This window comes from Numenius arquata, chromosome 3 (assembly GCF_964106895.1).
Source record: "Numenius arquata chromosome 3, bNumArq3.hap1.1, whole genome shotgun sequence".
Lineage (NCBI taxonomy): Eukaryota > Metazoa > Chordata > Aves > Charadriiformes > Scolopacidae > Numenius > Numenius arquata.
The window spans coordinates 18,841,020-18,864,762 of NC_133578.1; the positions used below are offsets into that span (position 1 = coordinate 18,841,020).

General features: G+C 38.8%; 1 protein-coding gene across 1 annotated transcript in view; it reads right to left on the reverse strand.

The window, feature by feature from the left end:
• Positions 1-23,022, reverse strand: part of ITGB6 (integrin subunit beta 6) — a 32,192-nt gene extending 9,170 nt beyond the window's left edge. The window contains exons 1-12 of the mRNA XM_074145957.1: positions 22,962-23,022; positions 22,150-22,229; positions 19,219-19,423; positions 18,034-18,280; positions 16,616-16,781; positions 15,913-16,074; positions 15,063-15,158; positions 9,529-9,618; positions 5,287-5,421; positions 4,431-4,848; positions 3,285-3,507; positions 645-742 (exon numbers count right to left, since the gene is read on the reverse strand). Of these exons, the coding sequence (XP_074002058.1) occupies positions 645-742; positions 3,285-3,507; positions 4,431-4,848; positions 5,287-5,421; positions 9,529-9,618; positions 15,063-15,158; positions 15,913-16,074; positions 16,616-16,781; positions 18,034-18,280; positions 19,219-19,423; positions 22,150-22,229; positions 22,962-23,022 (1,981 nt within the window). The remainder of the gene's footprint in view (positions 1-644; positions 743-3,284; positions 3,508-4,430; positions 4,849-5,286; positions 5,422-9,528; positions 9,619-15,062; positions 15,159-15,912; positions 16,075-16,615; positions 16,782-18,033; positions 18,281-19,218; positions 19,424-22,149; positions 22,230-22,961) is intronic.
• Between the last annotated feature and the right edge of the window lie 721 nt (positions 23,023-23,743).

Genomic DNA, 23,743 nt, shown 5'->3' on the forward strand with positions numbered 1-23,743 from the left:
CTGCCTACTGTACGGGCAAGCACCTTCCTCTACAGGAAAGAAAAAGACTTTGATGTGATATTTCATTTAAAGCTATATTTTTTTCTGAGAATACTATTTTATTCAAGGTTAATTTCTACTTGAGAAATTTCCGTAGATGGAGGGCAGTTTTGAATTACAATGTGCTTAGCCTTTGTGTCTTAATAAAGCCTGACAAGAAGCAGAATGTCTTTGCCACAGGTCAAAGGGCTGCATCCAGTTGCCAACTGTAATCAAGAGTCTGCATAAGGACTGGAGTCAGGTTTTGCATTTGTATGGTAAAAGAAGCAGCCACACTGGAACTCATGGTGCAGGCTGACTTAACCTCAGGGGCTTTCATCAGCCCCTGATTTGCAGGGACTCATATTTATTAAAGTCTGTCCTTTCTTACATAAACTGATTAGAAAGTAGGTGTGATCCAATGAGTTAATTAACCTGGAGGGGTAATACCAGCCCTGATCTGCATTTCCCACTTACCACAGAAGAACCATAGACAGCAATTGCCTTAAGATCCCTAATATAATCCCACAGCAGAAAAACAAGGCTGCTTTGAAATATAAAATTACTGAAAGTGGAAACTATCACTAATCATGCACACACAGAAAAGGAAGATTGAATGTACAAACCTTCTGCAGTGCTGACAGTTGCATCAACCAATTTGCATTTTTCGCTGCATTCTCCCAGAGACTTGTCATCAGAAGCCAAGTGACATTCCACACAGCTCCTGTGGAAAATAATTCAGTGGCTCATCAATCTCTGTCTGTCACAAAGCAACAATATAAAAGCCAGTATGTATGCATCTGCATTTTAAAAAGAAGCTAAACAAAAGGTCTTGTGCTATGGATACAGTAGTTCTCAGAAATATGATAGGTATGGCCACCAAAAAAGCCCAACAAAAAAAAAACACCCCACCTGAATAAAGGTATTGTGGATAAGCTCTCTCTTGTCTTCTTTTTTCTCCCAGTTTATTAGCTACCAGACAGAACCCCAGGAAACATTATTCATGTAGGTCTACCAAAGACATGGGGTTACTCACACATAACATTCATTTTCAAAAATAAATATTCTGAACTAATCTCATACTAAATACCAGCTGAAGGAATGCCCTTCAGATGAACAATATCTGAAATCAACTTCAGAGAGATCAAGCTGGGGTTCCTATTATAAGTATTTCTTCATTGAAAGTCTATTGGATAATGTATTAAAACACTATTCAGTTGTCTCAACAGATGTTTCTTGAATGTTATTATTTGTGTCAGAAATTACTTAGATCTAATGCAATTACTAATGCAATTTATTGGAAAATTATTTACTTTATTTAATGGTGGAATGATAGAAATATTGTTTAAAATCACAGAGTCTAAACCAATTCCTTTAGAAGTCTCTAAAAATCTTCCCAGAAATTCAATGAGGATTTTAATATATCGATAGTTTACTCATGGAAAAAGGAAGCAATGAATACAAATAATATACGAAAATTTTTGATGCAAAGTGTATCTTGCTGATTATTCATAAATGGCTTCAGCCAGATTCAGGTACTGAGACTCTGAGAAGCAGCCTGAAGGACTGACTGCTTAAAGAAAAGAGAAGAAAAGAGAATAACTGCAAGAAAGCATCCCCAAAAGAACTGGCCATTTTGTCTTGCATTGAGTTACATATATCCATGAGAATATGCTGAGGCTGCCAAGATTATCCTCATGGGATGGAGATGACCTTATCACTCATTCTGGAGATGGTGAACAGTAAAAGTGAGCAGGTAATGGGATAGCCTATCTCATGGAGACAAATTCAGTGTTGTTGGTGTTTTTGTCATATTTGTCATGTTTCTCATACTACCACTCTTTCTCTCAGCTGCCTATCCAGTAATCTCCATCCCCTCTGACCTGGTCTTTCAGCTCTCTCGGTTACCCTGCCCAGGTATTCCCAATGTTCTCTCTCTTCTGGCTTTCCCTGCCCTGCACTTCAGCAAGGGAAGATGCTGAAACAGAGAGAAAAGATCTGACACCGCATACAATATACATGTTTAAATAGGCTAATATAATGCCCATCGTGTAACTTTATATTTCTTACTCTCTGCCAAATTGCTCAGAGCAAAGCAGCAGCATTGTCCTTCGTGTTTAGAGCAGCTGCATGCAGAAGTTCTCTTTACTTAAAGCTTTGAACAAACTGTTTGGCTTGGTTTTGTAGGTCCAATTTAACACTAACATAAATGACGATTAAATCGCTTGTCATATAATAGCTTCTCATCTCAAATATAGTGTAGGCTGCAACAAGCATGAAAATACAGTGGTGGAGAGCTGGTATGGAAGAAAAATGGCTTCAACTCTAAATAAGTAGACATGAAGAAGGTCATGAAATATTAACGCAATTTACTCGGAACTCAGCAAGCAAAAATGGGGTCATTAATAATGTGTATTCTGTGAAGCCTAATTCAACTTCTAGCTTAAATTTCTACTGAAGCCTGCTCGTTTTGGGCTGACTGTAGTCCTGCAAGAGCTCACGTAATATAAGCATAAGTATGTGTGTACTCAGAGCAGTCAGCTTTGTGTCACACATGGTTTTGGTTGCTTTTCCTACCATGCCCTGTAGCATACACCATGCATCACAGCAGGAAAGCTACATAAATTTTGTATGCACGGTGAATAGAAGACACTTCACCATTTACAAGCCATTTATCACCAACTTATACATGGCATACAGCTACCCACTGATTTCATCCCCAGACTATGACCCAGTTTATCACAGCTGGGCCCCTGTAATTCAGCCAAGCTTAACTGAATTTGGACTATGAATTTGCATGTGGGTAAAGCTTGAGCAGACAGTGTGACATTATGGATTCATATGCATGAGAATGGCAATACAAAGGCCAAACTTTTCTGTGAGTTCTCATTTTTGCTGTAGAAGCTATGCTAGGTATTTTTATTCTGTACTGTGGACTGCAAGGAGATTCATCTGTATTTGTCTGATGTTATCATATAAGGCCACCGTTCTGTTTACTTGTACAGCCAGGGACAGCAGTGGAAGTGTGATGTTGTGCTGTTTGTAGGTGATCAAATTGTTTTCCATCAAGTTCTATTGTACGCAAGTAATGCTGATAACTGGTTGATGTACGAGTTATGACTGCCTCTCTCAAAGGGCAAAGAAGCTCTTGAGTTCTGGTCTGTAAATCCAGTTTATGGCAGTGGCAGTAAGCACACTGCTGAGGCAGTATAGGAGACAGATACCTGGATGATACAAACACCAAAGACATGAAAACAGCACATTACCGCCTGGAACTGCAAGGGTCACCGCAGAGAGGGCATTTTTCGCACGTTTGGCCTGAAGCCCCTGGGTGGGTGCAAGCACACGACCCACAGACGCATTCGCCTCTCCCACTGCACAGCGTCCCATCCTCAGCAATGCAGGCGCTGGTGTCAGTTGTGCAGTTACAGTATTCACCAGTCCATCCACTGTGGCACAGGCATTCCCCACAATCACAGTCACCATTGCCTGGAGAAACATTATACTTCAAATGACTCTCTTAATAAGAATCTGAATGATGGCCTTTAAAATAATTCTCCTTAATAGTTTCCCTTCTCCGACTCCTCACCCTTAAACATCCTCCTCCTTCCCCCAGCATTTTCAGTTTTAAGCAAGGATCAAATTTTCGCTTAGGCTGGCTGTAAGCCAGCACAGCTCCATTCTCTTGACTGGAGTCCTCCACACAGATCTTATCTCCCAAAAGTGCACAACCTAATGGGTAAATCCTCTTTCATTTATAGCAGCGTAATTTCAGCCTGTCTATTCAGCACAATTGCATTGCTATTTCCTGCCTGTTTAATGCTACTCCCATTGTTTCAATAGAATCACTTCTGATTTACAATGATACAGCCCAGGAAAAATTTATAAATACAAGTTCTCAAATTCTGATCGTATCTTGCTGAGATAAACCAAGAACCACTGAGGTTACTGGGTTAAAATTACAAAAATATCAGAATTTTCCAAAAGTGATTAATTAAGATGAGTTAATCAAGATGTCTATGTTTTGATAATTATGTCAGAGTGAAATTGTACAGTGGCTAACACTGATGTATGTCAATATACTTACCCAAAATTCCTTGGAGCTACAAGCATCTACAACCATGAAAAGTCTGACCCAGTACGATGGTAGCTGCTATGCCCCAATAAAGCCATGCCAACTGAGACTAGCTATGGAGCGGTTCAAGGTGTCTCATTTTTAAATTTGAATACAGGGTTAAAAGTTCTTTCTTGTTTAAAGTCTAAAGATCATTCAGAAATAGTAAATTACGCTTTATGCAGAATTCATTGCAACTGAATAGATGGTGAAAATGCAGATTCATGAGCCGATACCTAAGAGTGAGATAATAAAGCTCTAAAACGCAGACACTAAAAATAGCATCAAGGGACCATACCTCCGCACTGGAGCCCTCTGTGTCTCACGCAGGAGAAGTCGTCGCACTCACAGCGTGGCCCATAGACCTTTCCGTAGAGGGACGGGTGGCAAACGCACTGCCCGCAGTAGCAGTCGCCTCTCCCACTGCAGGAGCTCTGCTCTGCTGAGCCCTTGCAGGAGCTGGTGCCCAGGGAGCCCTCGTGGCACTCGCAGTGTGGCCCCGCGTACCCCGGGCTGCAGACGCACACCCCGCACTCCAACGATCCTTTCCCCTGGTTGCATTTTGGGCTGTTCTTCTCGGCCTCTGCCTGACAGTTACAGCTGCACTGGGGATGAATTTCCATTTCCAGTGTGTCACTGAGCCCCACTGGTTTTATCACAATATGCCTTCGTTTTTTTTCACAAGAGGAAAGACTCACAGTCACATTGAAAGAGACCTGGAGGAGAAAAACGGTGGCTGTTCAGAGCTGCAGCACACGTAGCTCTGCAGGGTGCTCTGGAAGCACATGCAGAGGACAGAACAAAAGGGTTGCAGATCACAGAATCATAGAATGGTTAGAGTTGGAAGGGACCTTAAAGATCATCGAGGTCCAACCCTCCTGCCATGGGCAGGGACACCTCTCACTAGAGCAGGTTGCTCAAAGCCCCATCCAGCCTGGCCTTGAACACTTCCAGGGATGGGGCATCCACAACTTCCCTGGGCAACCTGTTCCAGTGCTTCACCACCCTCACAGTAAAGAATTTCTTCCTAATAGCTAATCTTGCTTTTTTGTAACTTGTTTGGAGGAAGATTATTTAATAAAGAGCAAACTCTTTACCCTGGTGTCCTAAATTCCCTGGACTTCATGTCTTTTGTGAATTTGTTCTGTACTTACTGTATCTCCCACTTTCACATGAGAGCATTTCCTCTGGTGTGGAAAGAGAGTCCCGTTGTTACAGATGGCTGTGAAAGAGAGATTGAGCCCTTCTGTCTCCCCCAAGACCTCCAGCTCCACCTCGGACCTCAGCTCCTAAAAGAAAAAAGGTGTGAGATGAATGGAATGATAACATGACCAAGTACTGCTCATGCTCCACTTTTGTGTGACAGAGATTTTAACTTATTCCAACCTAAAAGGGAGTAAATTCATGGGTTTAGCACTTTATTCACAGTCTTCTGTATTGCAACAAAAATTGAGAACAAGCAAAACAAAGAAAGTGCTGACAGAATCGGCTTTCAGTGTAAAGCAATGGTGGTATCAGTTTAATATCCGCTATCACGGAGCTGATTTCCTGCCCTTGCAGGAGAATAAATTCAGTCTTATTAAATCATCTTTCATCACTAAGTGCTCTGCTGACTGATACAGGTCTGTCTTTAGCTCTGGTCTTACCAAGGAACGAGTTTGTGTCCCTGACTGCATTGCTCACACTGGGCTTTTCCTGCTTAGTCAGCCTATGGCAATATTGCTCCCCGTCTATCTCTGCTGGTGGAATCAAACCTCACAATCTCTCTCATGGCAGGGCAGGCTCTGAGCTCAGTTTTGCCTCGGTGCAGGGCCTTCTTGACTGATCTTGATGTTTCTAAGGCCAGATCCAGAGCCAAATCCCATGGTGAGCTCCCCCAGCCATGGGCCTGGCTCTGTTCCTTTCTTCTCCCGGTGGAAATTCCTGCTTCATGAGCTGTCAGTCCTATTTCAAGCTGTATACAGCAATATACTAATTTCTTAAATCAATTTGTTCAATTAAAACTTTCATTTCTTAAGGGAAAAACTTACTTCCTGAACTTGCTCACACCCAGGTTTTTATATTTAACACTTTAAAATATTTTGTAGCAACTTTGCTTACACAACTTAGTCTTAATCCAAAGCCTACAGCAGACCGTAAGGAAATTCCCTATGACTTCATTGGATTGTGGATCCAGTAAATGGAAAATTTTCATAAGTACCTTAGCAATTGCTGAGCAAAAGTCTCACTGACTTGCCTTTGTGCTTTTGTGAGCTTAATTGCTTTACAAAATACCCCCTGCACTTCAATCACAGCATGAAGAACTCACTGACCTTACTTCAGTGAGTCATTCCAGTAAAGTCATCAGGTTGACTCACTGGAGTAAAGGTCTGGTCAGGTAAAACCAACTAAAAGTAGAACAGGTATAAACCTGCATAGCCAACAACTCCCTGTGTCCTTTGTACATGTTCTGGTCTCCCTGGAAATTTCTCTTAGGGTTGTGTTTGGTGAGGTATTTTTAACATATTTTCATTTGGAAAACCTTGTCAGTAAACCAAAGCACTTTAATAAAGAACAGCAACACGTTGTGCAGGACACATTCACGCAATACCCAGAGCACTGGGCATCAGGTTGGTAACCTTGGTAGTTCTGGAGGTGTCCAGTTTTGTCTTCACATTTGTTCTAGGGTTAGGTGCTTATGTTGTTGTTGAAACAATGTAGAGATTCTTAAAAAATAATGTTTGCACTAGCTGTGCTCTCACAAAAGGACCAAATATAGCAAACCTCTAGACAAAACTGTAAATGTTGGCATGCGCTAATATTACAGGAAATATACCAAATAGTCCCTCTTCCACCAGCTGCAAAACTACAAGGCTCAAATAGAGTGCAACCATGAGAGAAAATTAAATGCTGCTGAAGAACAATACATAATACTTCGAATCTTGGTGCCTGTACTGGGCCATTATGAACCTGCCTTGCAGTTGTGAGATGTCAAAATACACACCCTATGCCACTGAAAATGAGCACATAAACTGTGACAGACTCCAGTTTCTTAGATCTTAATATCTGTGAGGACTTCTAATGGTGTTTTAAATCTAAGCTGCCTGGCCATACTTTGGGGACAAACAGCAGACAGTTTAGGGAGCTTTAAGCCACTCATAGAGAAATATCTGTGGTTCAAAAAATTTTCTGAGTGAAACAACAAAGCAGTGTTAGAAACTTGTGCCCTTGAGTCACCTGTCCTGTTTTAATATATTATTTCTTTGGTCTTATTTCTTGTAAGTGAAAAGGTAACCAAGCAGTGAAAAAAAAGAATGGAATTTTTCTGGAATTTTAAAAACCTGGAATAACTTCAATCAGACAGCCTAATATCTGTCACAATGCAATTTAACCTACAGCTCTGCAATACAAAGTTATGCAGAATTCAATGTTAAACAAAGCAGGCGGAAACATGCTTACAGAAGAAAATGAATCATGCTCGGAAAGAACACAAGAACTTGGAACAAATATTATGACAGCTAAGACTTTCTTAACTTGCTTACTTCCTCTCTGAAGCTTTTAGATAGCAACACATGGTGAATGGTATTAGCAATCCTTGTGTCTGTACAGCAAGCAAAGTCTCAAAAGCACTTTAAAAGCATTAAAAGATTTAGCCTAACTCTACACTTGGATGGCAAATAGTTATTTATTCTTTTTTTGTGGGTAAAGAAACAGAGACACTTGGTCATCGAATTACACTGCTGAGAGTATCATGAGAGGGCTGTGTCAAAAGTGGAATTAGATCTTCTGTTTTGCCTGTCATTTTTAATCTCCATTTCCCCCTCCCCAGTTCAAAAAAATTCAGGTATCTTCACTTATAAGGTGGTTTTCAGTGTTTCCTACTTGGAAGATTTTCAATCATGAAGCAATAAAACGGGCTCTGGGAAATTTTGAGTGTGCTACATGTTGCTACTTGTACACTTTGTACATCTTGAAATATGTGTGGGATTCTAAGAACCTATGAGCAGCTCTGGTGTGTGGTCCAGACATGCTGTACCTGAACGAGGACACAAAGAGGTATGGCCTGAAGGCAGGAGCATCGTTCCTGCAGCCACCTTCCTGCTGCTATGGGAAAGGAGCGAGCACCCAGCTCAGAGGCCCCTCCAAACCCTGCCCACAGAACAGCTGAACCCCAGACCGGCCAAAAAAACTCAGGAGCTGCACTGGGGTCACTGCTGACAGCTCTGGGAGATGATCTGCTCAGCACATAGCAGTTAAAAAGCCAACAGTCCTGGGCGTCACAAGCAAGGATGCTGAGAACAAGACGGAGGGTATCGTTTTGCCTCTGTATAAACCTTAGTGTGCCCTGTCTTGTGTACTTCAAGCTCTTCTGGTCTCTATGGCTCAGGAAGGACTCATTGGAGTCAGGGAAGGTAAAGAGAAGGTTATCTAAAGTCACCAAGGGGGTGGAGCAGCTGAGGAGAGACTTAAAAGGCTGTGATTGTCCAATTTGGAGAGTAGGTTGCAGGGGTGGAAGGTGTCTCAGTGATTAAAATATTACAAAATCGTAAAGACATGAAGATAAGGTGAATACAGAGCTGTTATTCACCAAACCTTGCAACACCAGAACTAAGGTGCACTCAGTGAAATTTTAAAGCACAGGGAGTAGTTTAAAATTGGGAAAAGAAAAATGTATCTTGACACAAACTCCTTTTTACCACAGGAGGCAACGGACACTGAAAATATCAGCAGGTTCAAAAAGCAGAGTAGAAAAACTGTCTAAAAACATTCCCCTGACAGAAGAGAACCAGGTAGCCAGGATGCATTTTACAAAGCTCTGAAAAATAGCGCTTTGTTTATCTTCCTGTCATATTTACAGTATTTCTTGGTATTATCTAAGCAAACCCATTCAAGTCTTGGTATTATCTACACAAACCTATTTCATCTCCTGTGTTTTATGTTTTAAAAAGCTCAGAACAGCCTCACAGGGGCAGCATCAAATTGCTAAAGCAGAAAAGAGCTCTGAGCACAGAATAGTGTTTTTTCCCCCAGATATTCCTGCAGAGTGATTGTACATCTGCCCTGGTGACAACTACAGACAGGAAGAGAGTTGAGTCCCTGTAGAAGTATTGAACTGGGAGATCTGAATACCTATATTAAAGAAGGCTTAAGAGTAGGTATGAAGATGGGAAGACAGATGAGACACTGATGTGAATTTAGCATTCCAGCAGAACTAGGGAATGACAAGGTTTTAGGAACTTTGTTTCTGTGCTCACTTAATCTTCAAAGTGAACAAAGTTTTTCCTCTTAAGGTCAGCACCTAAGCATAAAAAGTGATGTTCTAGTAATTAGTGCAGAAAAAGAATCAAAGACACTTATTTTTACCAAACAGTAATCTGATTTTGAAAATATAGACATGCAGGGAGAGAACACCTTACCTGATATGCAGCAATGATCAACTGGAGAATATTTCCAGAATCCTTCTGTAGTCGTCCAACAGTGGCTCCAGGAATAAGCTTTGCATAGTTCTGAAAATAAAAAAATAAAATGGAAATTAAAACATAAAAAAGACTAGGTGACATGGTAGGTGACAAGGAGCTACCATCTGGAAAAAAATGAAATATATTGGAGCCAACTGAAATAAATAATAGTGACATTTTCAAGGATCCTTGCAGATTCAATGACACACGTCCTATTGAAAAGGTCCTATGGAGAAGTGCTCCTTTCACTGCAAGTTAATGGGACATACATCGCTAAATCACCTCTGTGTGCTTGGAAGTTTGATACTGGAGTATTTTTTAGCTATAATTTTTCAACTTTAGAATGAAGATATATATTCTGCCAACATTTGTGTTTCTCTCTAATAAAAATAACCAAAACCAGATTCAGCTGCTCTACTGTTGCTGTACTATTTGAGGGTTTTGGACCCTACATTCAATAACAGCAGTTACTTTTATCTTTGCAAGCAACTGAGCACCTCAAATTCCTGGTTAATGAGGGCACAGAGGTTAAGTTTAAACTAAGGGCAACAAGAACTCTGAACAAACGCCCTTAAAAAAATGCTGCTGGTTTATGATCGATGTGACACCCCACATGCATCCCAGTGGTCTCTGGGTATGATTGATTGTATGTTGACTTTATGTTAATAATATAATACCAATTTAACAATTTATTTCAATGATAAGTTTTCTTTTATTTTTTTTTGCATTAAATTGCATTGTGACACTAACGTGACATCTAGCAGCTATATTTTAAATATACTCAATTCAAATTTATCTTTCCTGATTTTTAACTACATGAACTTCTTTTGCTTGCACCAATGCCTTTGGAAAACAATGTGTTCATCATTAAAAACACACGTTGTAACAGTCATTTTCCATTGCAATTTAACATATCAATGCTGTTATTTTAATTAAAAAAAAATTCCAGAGTGTTATTAATATATATGGATCATTGCACACTATATCCCTCTTATACTTTACATCTCCAAAACCCCTGTGATTACTTTATATATTATGTATGGAATACTTATCATTCATTAGATTTCTAAAGTGCTATTGTAAATCAGTGGGATTAACTGTATTTTATGTTACAGCTGGTGACTTTGCATTCCTGACTCCTCCTGCGATTAGTGCTCTCTCAAGGATTCTTAGAATATTGAAACTCTGCATTTTGTACCTGTGGAGCTTTCAGGAGATAAGTATAAGAAAAGACGATAAACCTGGAATTTAAAGTATAGTACCCTTTAATCTGTGGTATGCAAAACAAACAGCAGGGATATACTGTTCTAAAGACTTTGTTTTATCTTTCGCCTTTGAACAAAGGTTTTCTGTGTGGTGGTATAAGGATGACGTTGCAAGCCCTGTCTAAGTGTGTATCACCAGTCCATTGGTTAAACCCTGCCTTTTAGCACATATTTCTGTTTAACCATTGACAAGGTGAGGCGGACTGATGCTTTCAGAGTGCTATTATCATAAAACTATCCAAAGGATGCCATGGAATTTACTCTTTTAGCAAATATTCATTAAAAGATGAATTTCCTTTTTATAGAGATACCCTGATTCATGCTAGTGAAAATTGACAATTATGTATTTGAATTCACTGGGATTATGTCTAACTTTTAGCAGTGTAAATGGTAGAAGAATTTTCATCATTAAAATAGTGTCATGCCAAATTTATAAAAATCATTTGAATTTTTGTTCAAGTGTAGGGACTGAAGTATTTTTAGTTCAATTTTCAGCAGTGAAATTCAGCCTGAAAAACCCAATTTTCAAGCCATATTCTCCTGTGATATAAAAAGAAATAATTTGTACAAAAAAGAGCAATTTCTGTTTCAAAAGAAGTGCTGCTTAGTCAGGGTTATAGAGGGAGTCTTTTCCCTCATCTAAGTTTGAATAATTTTTTTAAGAATTCTGCTTGTAAACAGATAATATAAGCAATAGTAACAACTACTCATGAAACCTTAAAGACTGGTGTTTTCTTTTATACTAAAATAGGATTTACACAATTTGTCAAAATATCATTATTGTTGCAATATTCACAGATACTTTTTGAGTTAATAACTTTTATAGAATAAAAACATTCCCCGCTGCTTTGGTGAGACTGCTGAGACTAATGATGCAAAAAGTTAGATATATTAATATATTTTAAGAGACCTTTTTTGGGGAAAAAAAATAATAATCTTTTCCACAAATAATCTCAAATTATCAGGTCTCAGTGTAAGGAACTTCCTCTCCTCCCTTGCATTAATTTTGAGTGGCCTTACAAATGTTGCCACATGACTGCTTTTAAAGTTCTTGTGGTCAGGGAGACCATCAGACCTAAATCTTACCCCTCTTTTAGATTGCTGTGCAGTAGCTGCTTGGTTGCATGGGAGGATCCACCAGCTATGTTACAAGCTTGTGCAATCCACAATATTTGTGTGCTCAGTAATAATACACATACATGTAAGTGGATAAACTGAAAATTCAGTTGAAAAGGATCAAGAATATTAAATGACTGAATTATTTTGGGCTAAATTGCTGGGGATTATACAGGGCTAGAAATATAAAAGATATATTTGACAGTCTGAACACTGCACTTAAGACTAATGGAATCTATCAAGTCTATTTAAAGAGGTGCTTTCTAAGTCCTCACAGCCATTTCAATGTACGTTTCTCCCTAAGAACCAACTTATAAATAGTAATGGTCAATTTTGGGGTCTGCTATAATTAGATGCTGAGTTGAAGTAGATTTGAGATAAGACTGGCGAGAGGCTTTCCACCTCAAAGGATGATTAAGTTTGGGAAGGTTTTCTGAGGGAGACTGCAGAATCTCCATCACTGAGGCTTTTAAAAAGAAGTGAAACACCAAGACAAGAGTGATTTAATGGTGGTGCCCAAGTGCCAGTTTATAGGGTCCTCTCCCCTCTTCCAGGCAACCTGAACAGTCGCCTTGCCACCAGAGTAACTCTCATTGTCTTGCTTTGTTCTTTTTACATTCTTAAGCATAGACACCTGGTTATTTACATTTGTATTACAAATATGAATATTCAGATGAAAACATGACACTATTGACCTGTTTGCAGGTCCTACACATACCCTAAAAAGTACACTGTAGTGTGGAAAAACTGCAGTGAGACTTATATATGATTTTTGTACTTGCTCTGGCTGATTTTCCACATCACCTACAGGACAGAAAGCAGACCATAACAACTACAACTGCCCAAATAAGTGACAGAAAGCAGTACGGAAAAGATGAAAGCAGCAGATAGAATATATTGACTGGGATTACTGTATACCCTACAAGATAGAAGATAATAGCACTTTTTTTTCCCCAAAAAAGAAAGTAACAAGAACAAATGATTCCCCAGTTGGGTTAACAATAGCTTGCATTTTTTGTTAGCTATAAATCTTCATTTAGTGTTCCCAGTGAACAAAGGGTGCCACTTGATAACTTTGATACTGGTATAACACTGACACAGGGATACTGAAACAGAAACCCCTGATAAGAACACTGTTGGACAACTCTGAGGGTGACCACCAGCAATTTCCAAGGGAAGATATAATGCCATCAGTAAGACAAAAGTTTCTTTGGACAAAATAAGGCTCTGTAAATCAAAGACATACTTCCAAACTACCTCCTAGAACAGCCCTTATTCATGCAGCTTCTGCTAAAATCAGGGAAAAGTTTTCACTTGTCATTAATTGGGCCCCTATTAAGACATTGTTGAGCAATAATGTGATTTAGTGAAAGTTTTTTAATGTACAAATTTTAATTAATCTATGCTATGACTACAGAATCTCACTGCACTTGCAAGTGATTGAATTCTACTATTGTTGAGGTAAATTTTCACACCTCAGGTCAGTATTCAATACAGTCTTTAAAAAAGCCAGGCAGTCAGTGCTCCAAGATGCAGAGTGATTCATCCCTTGTCAGGACTGTAATTGAGAATCAGTTTATGCAAGTTGTGACCCATGACTTTTTTCAAACTATGGGAGTATTACTCAAGACAACTCTACAACTGGAACCAGTCAGAGAAGCACTGGGGGGATCTTCTCTGGGTTACACAGACGATAGAAATAGAAAACAATCATATTGGTGAGTACCTCAAGGGCTCATCTGCTCTCTCTGCTGTAACATAGGACCTTTTTCCTTACCCTTTCTTTCCTGTTTTCCATGTGGATATCACACCAGAGGAGCAGTTTTCTTCTCATTCCTTTAGCATTTACTTTCAACAAGGAATGTTGTGTGAAGGTTTTCCCAAGGAAAAAAAACTTTTTCCTTTTTCACCTTTGGAAAGCCAAGTTTATTGTGTCAGCAGGATCACTCTTACTGGTTCCCTCTAAACCAATCTGAATAAATGTGGAGGCACAGTTTCTCTCCCCTTGTTCCCCTTCATGTAGCAGTATGTGGTCAGGCAGCCAAGTGTAGGCTGCAAACCCCCATATAACCCTCTTTGAATTCTTATATAGAATTTCTTTTTGCATGGGAAGATTTCTTCCCAGTGGCAGGACTGGACAGAAAAGGAAAAAAGAATCTCCAATATCCTTCTTATTTTATCTTAGAGGACTTTTGCTCACTTTCACTGCACAAAACAGTCAAGTAGCCATTAGTGGCTTTGCATCAGCTCATGGCTGGAACACCAGCAGGCCAAAAGCAGCATGAGGCTTCAGGAGAGTTTATATCTGTGGAGTCTGAAAACTCCCGCCTGCACAGATGACTGATGGAGTTGCAGGTATGAATGATACTCAGTTTATTAAAAATATGGATTTTGTATATCCATAACCACTGCTCCTCCACCCTTCCCTCTCACCTGGCTCCCATTTCCCATGACATGACTTTGTAGAGCAAGAAATTACTTCATAGAACAGGATTCTGTGAATCCTAATACCAAAAATTCCTGTAATAAACTATTTTCCCTCAGTGAACATGAGGAATGATACATGAGGGAAGAAGACTTTGTCCATCACTTTTTGTATTTTTGATCTTGCCACTACTTTCCTATTTGTCTCATTGAAAAGAGACACAGAAACAAAGAGAAATTAATAAAATTCTTAAGTCAGCTGAAAAAACACACAATTATCTCAGAGTTCAGCATGAAGATGAATGTAGTTTTCAAAATACATTATTGTCTTAAAAAGTGAAAACAGGCTCAACTATCCTTCTCTAACCTTATAAAATACAAAAGGTTAATCATAATGATTACACTGAATAGTTTAACAATGCTTAGTTTGACAATCCTTGACTTAAAAATTAGTGTAATTCAACTTGAAATCCAATTTAAAAGTTACTTAAGAACACCAAAATTAATACAGGAAGAAGCACTTCCTAAGTAAAAGAGCCTTTCTCTGGTATATAATTTCTTACCTCTATATATTACACAAATATCTTACAGAAACTCAGTCCTTAGTACTAGAATTACTCTCCCAGCTGTGAAAAAGCGTCAACCTTAAAACAAATACTGGAGAAGCAAACATTTTAGTTTACTCACCTCATATATGTGAACTTGTTCATTGGTTACAGCAAAAATTAATAAAACATTGTTTTGCACAAGTTTGTCAATTAATTGTCCAATTGTGGGATACTCCTAGAAAAAAAAAAAAATTTTCATGTGTGTCCAGTTCCTAATTATCTCCCATGAAACATACATTCAAATGATCATAATTAATACTGTATAGCATAAACTATAATTAGACAGTACATGTATACAAAATAAAAGACAGTACATATAATTTCCTCACCTTGTTTTTAAGGAAACCCCTCTGAGAAAAGCACAGTGCTGACCTCCATAGTGGGACACTTGACTCAGTAGCATACGTGAGACAGATATATATGTGTATATAAAATCCATAGAATAACACTGTGCCAGTGTGCCAGAGAAAATGGGTATTTTTCCTACACTGAACACCATGGTGTATAAATTCAGTCTTTCTTAACACTGAACCTTAAGCTGATAAATTCTCCTACGTGAACAGTGTTCTACAAATTCCTGAATTCCTCCTGAATTCACACCCTTGCAGGGAACATGATTAATGCAAATTCTTACTCTGCAGAAGAAAATACTAGTCAGTACTGTTCCAAGTGTTTTCCAGGTTAGCAGGAGTAAGATTTGTGCTTTCCTTTTTTTGTAGCTATAATCTGTCATAATTCCATATAAACACACTGTTCTCTTTCACTAAAATGTGTAATTATAAATAAAATAGATGACAGTAAATATCCAGATTCCCCAACTCTTACACATTTCAGTGATGAAGGTATACTTTCATTAATTTTCTAAGTTGCTCATCTTAGCCTTCAAATTTCCAGAATGCGAGAGTTGTACAAAATTCATAGTAAATTACCAGAACAGTTGACATGGAGTATTCATTGTTGTGGTCCAAATGGCAGTTCCCATCATTAGGAATAACAATCCCTGCCAGTTTACTGTCCATCCCAAAATGGGAATCGGCATCACTCACAAACACCAGCAAATGTAGAGAATCATTCCTCCATCCAATTTTTTCCTGTCATTTAAAATACATTATTTTATCAGGCTGTATTGCACTCACAATATAGAAAAGCAGCAAAAGATATGGAGAACAACATCTCAAAATAAATGAATGAAGGGAATCATTTTAAAGGGAGTGTCCGAACACCTCTTTTAAGAGATGATGTTCATTCCGTTGTCTTTGGCTAACATTTTGCCTCCTTATTCCTGTGTTTAATAACATAGGCTGGCCATGTTCATGTAAATCTGTTCAGTACTCTAAACATAGTTAATCAAAAATAGTTAAAGAAAAAACAATCAAGAAAACAAACCCAGTAATTATACAGTTATTTTTATTTTTTTTTTATCCCTGGCAATTAAAAAGAAACACTAAAATATTGCAATATGCATGTTTAGCTTGATACAGCCAAAATTATTTTCACACAAATCTAATGACGCTCTTGGACTGCATTAAAAAATCTTGAAAAATAATGATCTGCTGCTTTGAAATATAACCATATAATACTAGAAGTGTAATATAGAGAATAATTAATATTATACCTAGAAGTTTAAATTACCTTGCAAACAGCTGCCTGCATAATTGCATCGAATCCTCCCTCTGGAGTGTCTATATTAGCAGATATTCGCTGTCCTTTCACAATTTCATTGAATTTTTCAGCATCATTTGTTAGTGGCAAAATATGTTTGTATCCAAAGGTGGGTAAGCACTCATATGGCACACTTCTACAAGATAAGTGAGACAGCTTATGGACAAGAGAAGCCTCCACGGAGACCTTATAGCAGCCTTCCAATACAGGAGAGATGGGGAGATACTCTTTATCAGGGAGTGTAGCAATATGACAAGGGGTAATGGTTTTAAACTGAAAAAGGGTAGATTTAGATATCAGGAAGAAATAGATATCAGGTATCAGGAAGAAATTCTTTACTGTGAGGGTGGTGAAGTACTGAAACAGGTTGCCCGGGGAAGTTGTGGATGCCCCATCCCTGGAAGTGTTTAAGGCCAGGCTGGATGGGGATTGAGCAACCTGCTCTAGTGGGAGGTGTCCCTGACCGTGGCAGGGGAGTTGGAACTAGGTGATCTTTAAGGTCCCTTCCAACCCAAACCATTCTATGTTTCTATGATACAGAGTGACAAATCAGTCCAATGGCTACTTTGCAGGTCTGTCTGCATTGGTGGTTTTGTTCATGTATCTCTGTGTCTGAGATAGATCTAGTGAAAAAACATAAGAGAATCATAGAGCATCCAGAGAGGTGGGCAATGCAACCAGGGCTGTGTAAGGCCTGGGAAACGCCTCTTAGAGCAGAGGAATTCAGCCAGTTAACAACACGCAGTCCTTGCCGTGCTCCCTGCTGTGCCTTGTTTTCATACGCAGAAGCACATTAGGATCTGTAGTCCCTTAATGACACTGAGAGAGCACCACCAAGCTGCTGTAGTCCTGCTTCAGGCTGCAGAGCACAGCTTCTCCTCCACATATGTTCGGAAAGGGCTAGGGCAGCCTGGGTTTGGGGGATTAGGGGATACTGCTAGACCTTAAGGGGAAAAAAAACCCAGGAAAACAACAGTGATGGGTAAATGAAACTGCTATTCTGTGTTGGGCTTGAGTTTGTACCTGCTTGGTATAGCAATGTCATAAAATTCTTGTATATATGTATATTCTAGCAAATCAAAGAAAAAAACATAAATACTCTGCATACCTGTTTGTTAACCTATTAACATTAACTAGCAGCAAAAGCTAAAAAGCAGAATCACTCCCACATTCCTCTCTCCAAAGAACACTAAGACTGAACAGAGTAATTATCAAAGTGTGAAACAAAGAAACCAAAAAGAAAAAAAAGAAGTTTCGCAAACTGACTCAATCACAGCTGGAAGAGGGCAGAGGTTCCAGTGAGGCAGCTGAACTCAATTTTATCCTAAAGATTAATATCATGACTTAATGTTGGCATGCAAACAGAGGTAGGTATTTTCCCTGCCTACCTGCAAGGGTTGTTTATTTCTTCAGCTGTAGTTTTGATAAATGGTGAAACTGGTTTTTCAACAAAAGATCCGAACCCCAGTCTGAAGTTGCTTGTCAGTTTTGACATTTCTTTGGAAAGAGTTGAACCCAGTTCTTTAATTGTATTCAGATCATCATCCATGGAGGCTGAAAGATCCATCAAGTAATAGAGATCAATTGGATAATCTTCAGTTTGGCGAACCTTGATCTGTATAGTTTCTTCATGTCCTATGAAGTTTGTGGGAAAACGGGATACATATCAGCACTTCTAAGTAGAAGTTATGAGAAACAGTAAGTTGTTCATAAACTTATATATATGGTGAAAGTTATGTAGTATTTAAAATCATCAGTAGAATTTTAAAAAAAAATACCAAAAATTCTCAGTCAACTAAAATCTCAAGCAGGAATTTTGAAAAATTAAAAGCAGTTCTAGTGTTTTTTCTAAACTGTTTCTCAGTAAAGTTGTAACCACAGATTTACAACTGATTGCTGTAGTGTAAAAATATGTGAACATGACTTTGGCACTATGCAGCTTTAGAAAATTTAGACAAGAAGTGCTACTTTTAGTTTTAATTAGCTTATGGGACATACCACCTACATTAGAAATTTGAAGAAAACCAGAGCATACACACAGGTTTTATTCTTAGTTCCAACATTATGATATGACCTAACTGGGTGTCTCTTACATTTCTTTGTTCCAATTTTTCTGCCAGGAAAAATTCACATCTCAAGGACCCCAAAGTAGGTTTGGAGTGCTTCCATAAATGTCACTGGTACCTTGTAAATCCTCAAAGCCAGATTTTATGCTTCCTCTGAGATACGCTGTTTGCCAGACCTGCAGGGGAGAGGCACAGGAGCAGGGCTGGAGATGTGTGTGTGTGTGTGAGTGTATTCAACTCTCTCACTGCCACCTCAACGGCAAGAAAATAGAACTACTAAAAAAATATATCCTTACTTTTTTTGATGTACCCAGCACTTCTGAAAGCATTTTGAAGTCAGTTGAACCTAGCCTGCATCCGGTGAGTCAACAGACAATTTTGGACTCAACACAGGTTTTTTTATCCTTATTCTATCAAGATTTTTTTTGGCCCGTTCAGTCTGAGAAGCTTCAATACATCACATTGACTGAAAAAAAGTATCCCACATCTGTGAACTGGGTGACTTACCTGGTCGCAGCCTGAGAGTTAATTTTTGAGGAGAAATCTGTGTGACATCAGAATTGTTCTTCTGGGTCGCTACAGTTAGGGGCTTGTTTCTGTGAATTTCTACTTCTGAAATGGGAAATTCGATCAAATTCAACTGGCATCCTTTTGACAACAGGTTTTCTGGGGTATCACACCTTCCATGAATTCCAACCGAGTCTGTGTAATTCTAAAGCAAACAGGAGAAGGAAGGGTTGAGTTAAATGTATTTACTGACCAGCCACCAGCACCTGCCTGACAAAAGGTCAATCCAATGCAGGGAACAGAAACAAAGATGCAAGTTAGTGCAAACTAGTGCAGAAAGAGATCTAGGTGGCACAGAAATCTAAATTTGCCCTTCATGGATCATGTCACACAGGTGTATAATTAATGTAACTTACACCGGTTTTGTATCCTGGGAGAAACTGCTCTATTGTTGGGGAATGGGAATTGTGCCACTCACTGCATTTGGCTTCTCACAGCACTGGGAATGATAATACAAAGCCCCTAGGAGCCCCTGGTTTTTCTATTACAGGATTATGCCACAAATTCATCAGTCTTTCCTAAACAGTTTTGAACTGCTGATGGAAAAACATCACTTAACAACAGAAGAGATCTTGCAGATAATAAATTCCTACAAATTTTGTGACAAACTGATGGTGGGGTACCCAGTGTTTTTTTCTGACCTACTCTTTCTCCTCAACACTCATTTAACATGTTCACCGAAGCAGGTAGCAAGTCCTTGTCACTCTGCCTGGTGCCCAACAAGCACCAGAGCCTCCCTCCCTCGCTCCCCAGCGCCCGTGGGGCCCCTAGCATGCCCACGTCTGTCTGGTTATGTTTAGCCCAGCATCCTACTTGACCTTCTCCCATCCGGAGAAAATCACAAGCCTATCAGTATCAGTTGGATAGCTTGCAGTTTGTTTTCATTACTCATTTCAAAGCACTTGATATGTATTCCTTTCCACGACACTGCTGCAGGGGAGGTACTACCCCACGTAGCAGTGAAGTTAATGGTTAGTTTTACAAAGAGAATTCTGTGCCTTATTGCTAGTTCCTCGAGCTATGGCTAGAGTTTAGATCCTCAAAATCAGCCAGCTGCCTCCTGAACTGGAAACTGCTCTGGCCTGCAAGACCTTTTGACCAAAACCTGGGCAATGCCCAGCAGAACCGGCACTGAAACATTCAATTCCTGGCTGGTGGTCATGGGCCCATACCATAGGGCCACTCTTTTCTCCTGGGTTTGGGTAAGTAACCTGGGGCTCAGCCGCTAAGCCACAAATATTCTCTGGATTCAATCACTGAAAAAGTTTCCATCCAAAGCAAAACAAATTCACTTTAAACCTATTAAAACCAGAACTGGGACTCTTCTTTCCACCGAAATGTCACCCTCCATGCCTGCAAATTATCAGGGATCTTGTATCTTTTGGTGAAAGCGATGCCGAGACACCTGATGGAAATAGTGGTTTATTATTCTTCAGACCAAATCTGATGTCCTTGCTCAAGCAAATCTTTCGGCAACTGCTTCTTGAATACAGTGTTCATAAAAATCATGTACCATTATAAAACTTTCACAGGGAGATCCATATCATCTCCTTTAGTTACACACTTTCAGTTTTTCAAAACACATGTGAAGAGGCAAATTCATATTTCAAATACAATTACAAGGTGTGTTTTTATCGTACAGAAAACAGTGATTTCTTTGGAGGCACTTGTGTTTACTGTGTCACTAAAGCTCCTATGTCTTTTGCTCTCTTGATGTACTGTTCTCTAACGAACAAGTCAATGAGCTTATGAACAAAGAAAAAAATCATTTACTCCTATGAAGTTTTCAATAGTTCCACAGGTTTGTTTTTTTTTTTAAATCAATAAATTGTGTTTCATTTTTGTTTTCTGAAAATACATGGCACTAGTCAAAATTACATGATCAAATTTAATTTCAAGAAAATCCTGTTTTGATTATTAAGTACAACCATAAAAACTACTGCAAACACACTAACGTGGGTGAGGTTTTTTTCCCATGGTAACAATTTTTGCAAACTGCTTTATTATTTTTAGCAAACTTATTTTTTAAAAAATTGCTGTTTGGTCTTTGTCAGCTACTGCATAAGGCAGTACAGTAGTTCCATCCTAGGTATCATTTTGCTATTCAAAAAAAGGAAGAAGTACTTTTAACAGCAGAGGTGTAAATCAGAAACTATCACAAAAGAGACTTATTTTATTTCTCTATTACTTCTGGTAAGTTTTTAATTGTGATAGCTGATTATCTTGCTAACATTAATGAACTAAGACCTAGAATATTTACTGTGAAATAGGGAGATATTATTTAGCATCATTTACAGGTGACAGTTTTAGAAACAGAGATGTTAAGTGACTTGCCTGGGGTTACACAGAAAGTCCACGGCAGATATATAGGAAACAAATCCAGATATTTTTTTTTTTTAAGCCCAGTGTTTCAGCCATAACACTTACACCTATATCATACCAATTATAAAACTGACGCTAAAATCAACCACGTATTAATCATTTGTGTATGCAAACTGACTGGAGCACCTTCTGTTTACACTGTCTGGCTTGGCGTGTAACATGTAAGATGCAGTCTGGTCTCTGACTTGATGTCTGGTGCTTCATCATCAGTGCCATGGGTGAGTCAGCCCTGAGGCTGATGACCTGAGCCCCTCTAACAGCACTTTTATTTTGCCTTAGATGAGGAAGGTTGTTTTTATAAAGAAACGAAACCAACAATGAATAATAGACCGTAAAGTCTAGATCGAATTCCCCTTTTGATCCCCAGGAAGGCTTCACTAAGCGCTGCATGCATTACAAAACCACGGGCTGACCCAATTAAGTCAATACCTCATCACTCAGAGCTACTACAAACACTTCAAGTCTTACTTTGAAATTTTTTTACTCTACCTCTTGAAAACACCAAGCGCAGTGTGGTCCGGAAAGCAAACAGTCTTCACAAGTCACCGCGCTTTCCTGAGTACAGGTCCCTAAATTTAAATCCAAGAAGATAAAAGACAATTAATAATGTGTTTAATCACTCAATGTATGAAGATTCTTGCCATTTAGGGAAGGTGGGAGGTGAAGAACGTGCACATTTATCCATATTTAGGGTTACTGATAAAATTCCTTCTTAATGGTATTTCTATTGGTAGAAGATTAACTTTCTAATAAAAATGTAAACCCCACAATTACTGGCAATTAACATACTTACTTTTTCATGCTTTATGGATGGCATTCACTGAGAACATAACTTGTTTTCTCCAGTGCACCTGATAAAGTGTTACATGTGTCTCTGTTATGGTGCAGGTAAGAAATTCCCGACATAATCAGGGATATTACAAGAACAGATTTATGCTCACTCTATACACTTAAAATTGCTCCACTCAGGTCTCTAGATATGATTTTAATGTATTGTGCAGGTGCCAGTGAAACACTCAGTCACATGTATAGCATTAAAGTTTCTCAGCGGAGGAAACAGTGATTAGTATAGCCAAAATTGCTCAAACACCCATCTCTTTCATATTTGTGCTATATAATGACCACATAAATCTTAGATGAATTTGCAGAGTAGCCCTACAGCATTCTGTCAAAAGAAAAAAAGCCATTAAACAGAAAGGAATGATTAAATAGTGAAGACAGAAAACTATTTCATATCAACTTCAAGCAAGACACAACGCAAAAATGATTTTGTAATGGATCTCCCTACCCCTGAGCCTTACCTTGCACACAGTTATTTCTTTGCAGAAATAGGAAACAGAGGCAAAGCAATTCAATCCCCATTCGTTTTCAGTGCTGGCTGCGTGACAAAAAAATATTAGCATGTTAATTATCGTCAGCGTAAAGGTAGAATGTCGTAAAAATCATACATTCCCAGAGGGTATGTTTTCAGATGTCACCTACACCGGATTGCGAGGAAACTTCAACCCTACCGGGACAGACCATGAATAAAAGTGAAAACAAGGGCTACCTGGGCAGGTAAAGAGGACAAGCTGTGCATAAAGTAACGTGAACATGGTTATCACTTCCTTGTTTTCCTGGACTCCTTATAAGGTATAAGGGGAAAATTCATTCAGGTGAAGATTTCTGTCAATCCCAGTCGCTCTGGGTCCTAGAGCAACCCAGCCACAAGAGTGAGTTTTTTTGTGTACAGCAACTTTTTAAAGTTTTTTAATTATTTTTAATAATGCCTTTAATCATTCCCTGAGGAAGCGCATTAGGCAGACAGGTCATAAGATTGCCAAGTGAGTATACCTGGAGAGATGTAAAAATCCCATTTTTTCAGATTTCCTGATGTGAAGGGAAACTTGTAAAGGCAACTGTGGGGAAAAAAAGGGGAAAAAAAAAAAAAAAGCAATCATTTATGAGAACTGAGGGTCTGGCTTTAGTAATTCAAGATACAGAGTACATTTATTTTATTAATATTGCAAACTGAAAAAGAAATGCTGCAGTTGGGGATTTTTTAATATGTAGAAGGAGGGATTATTGCATTCTCAGTTCTGCA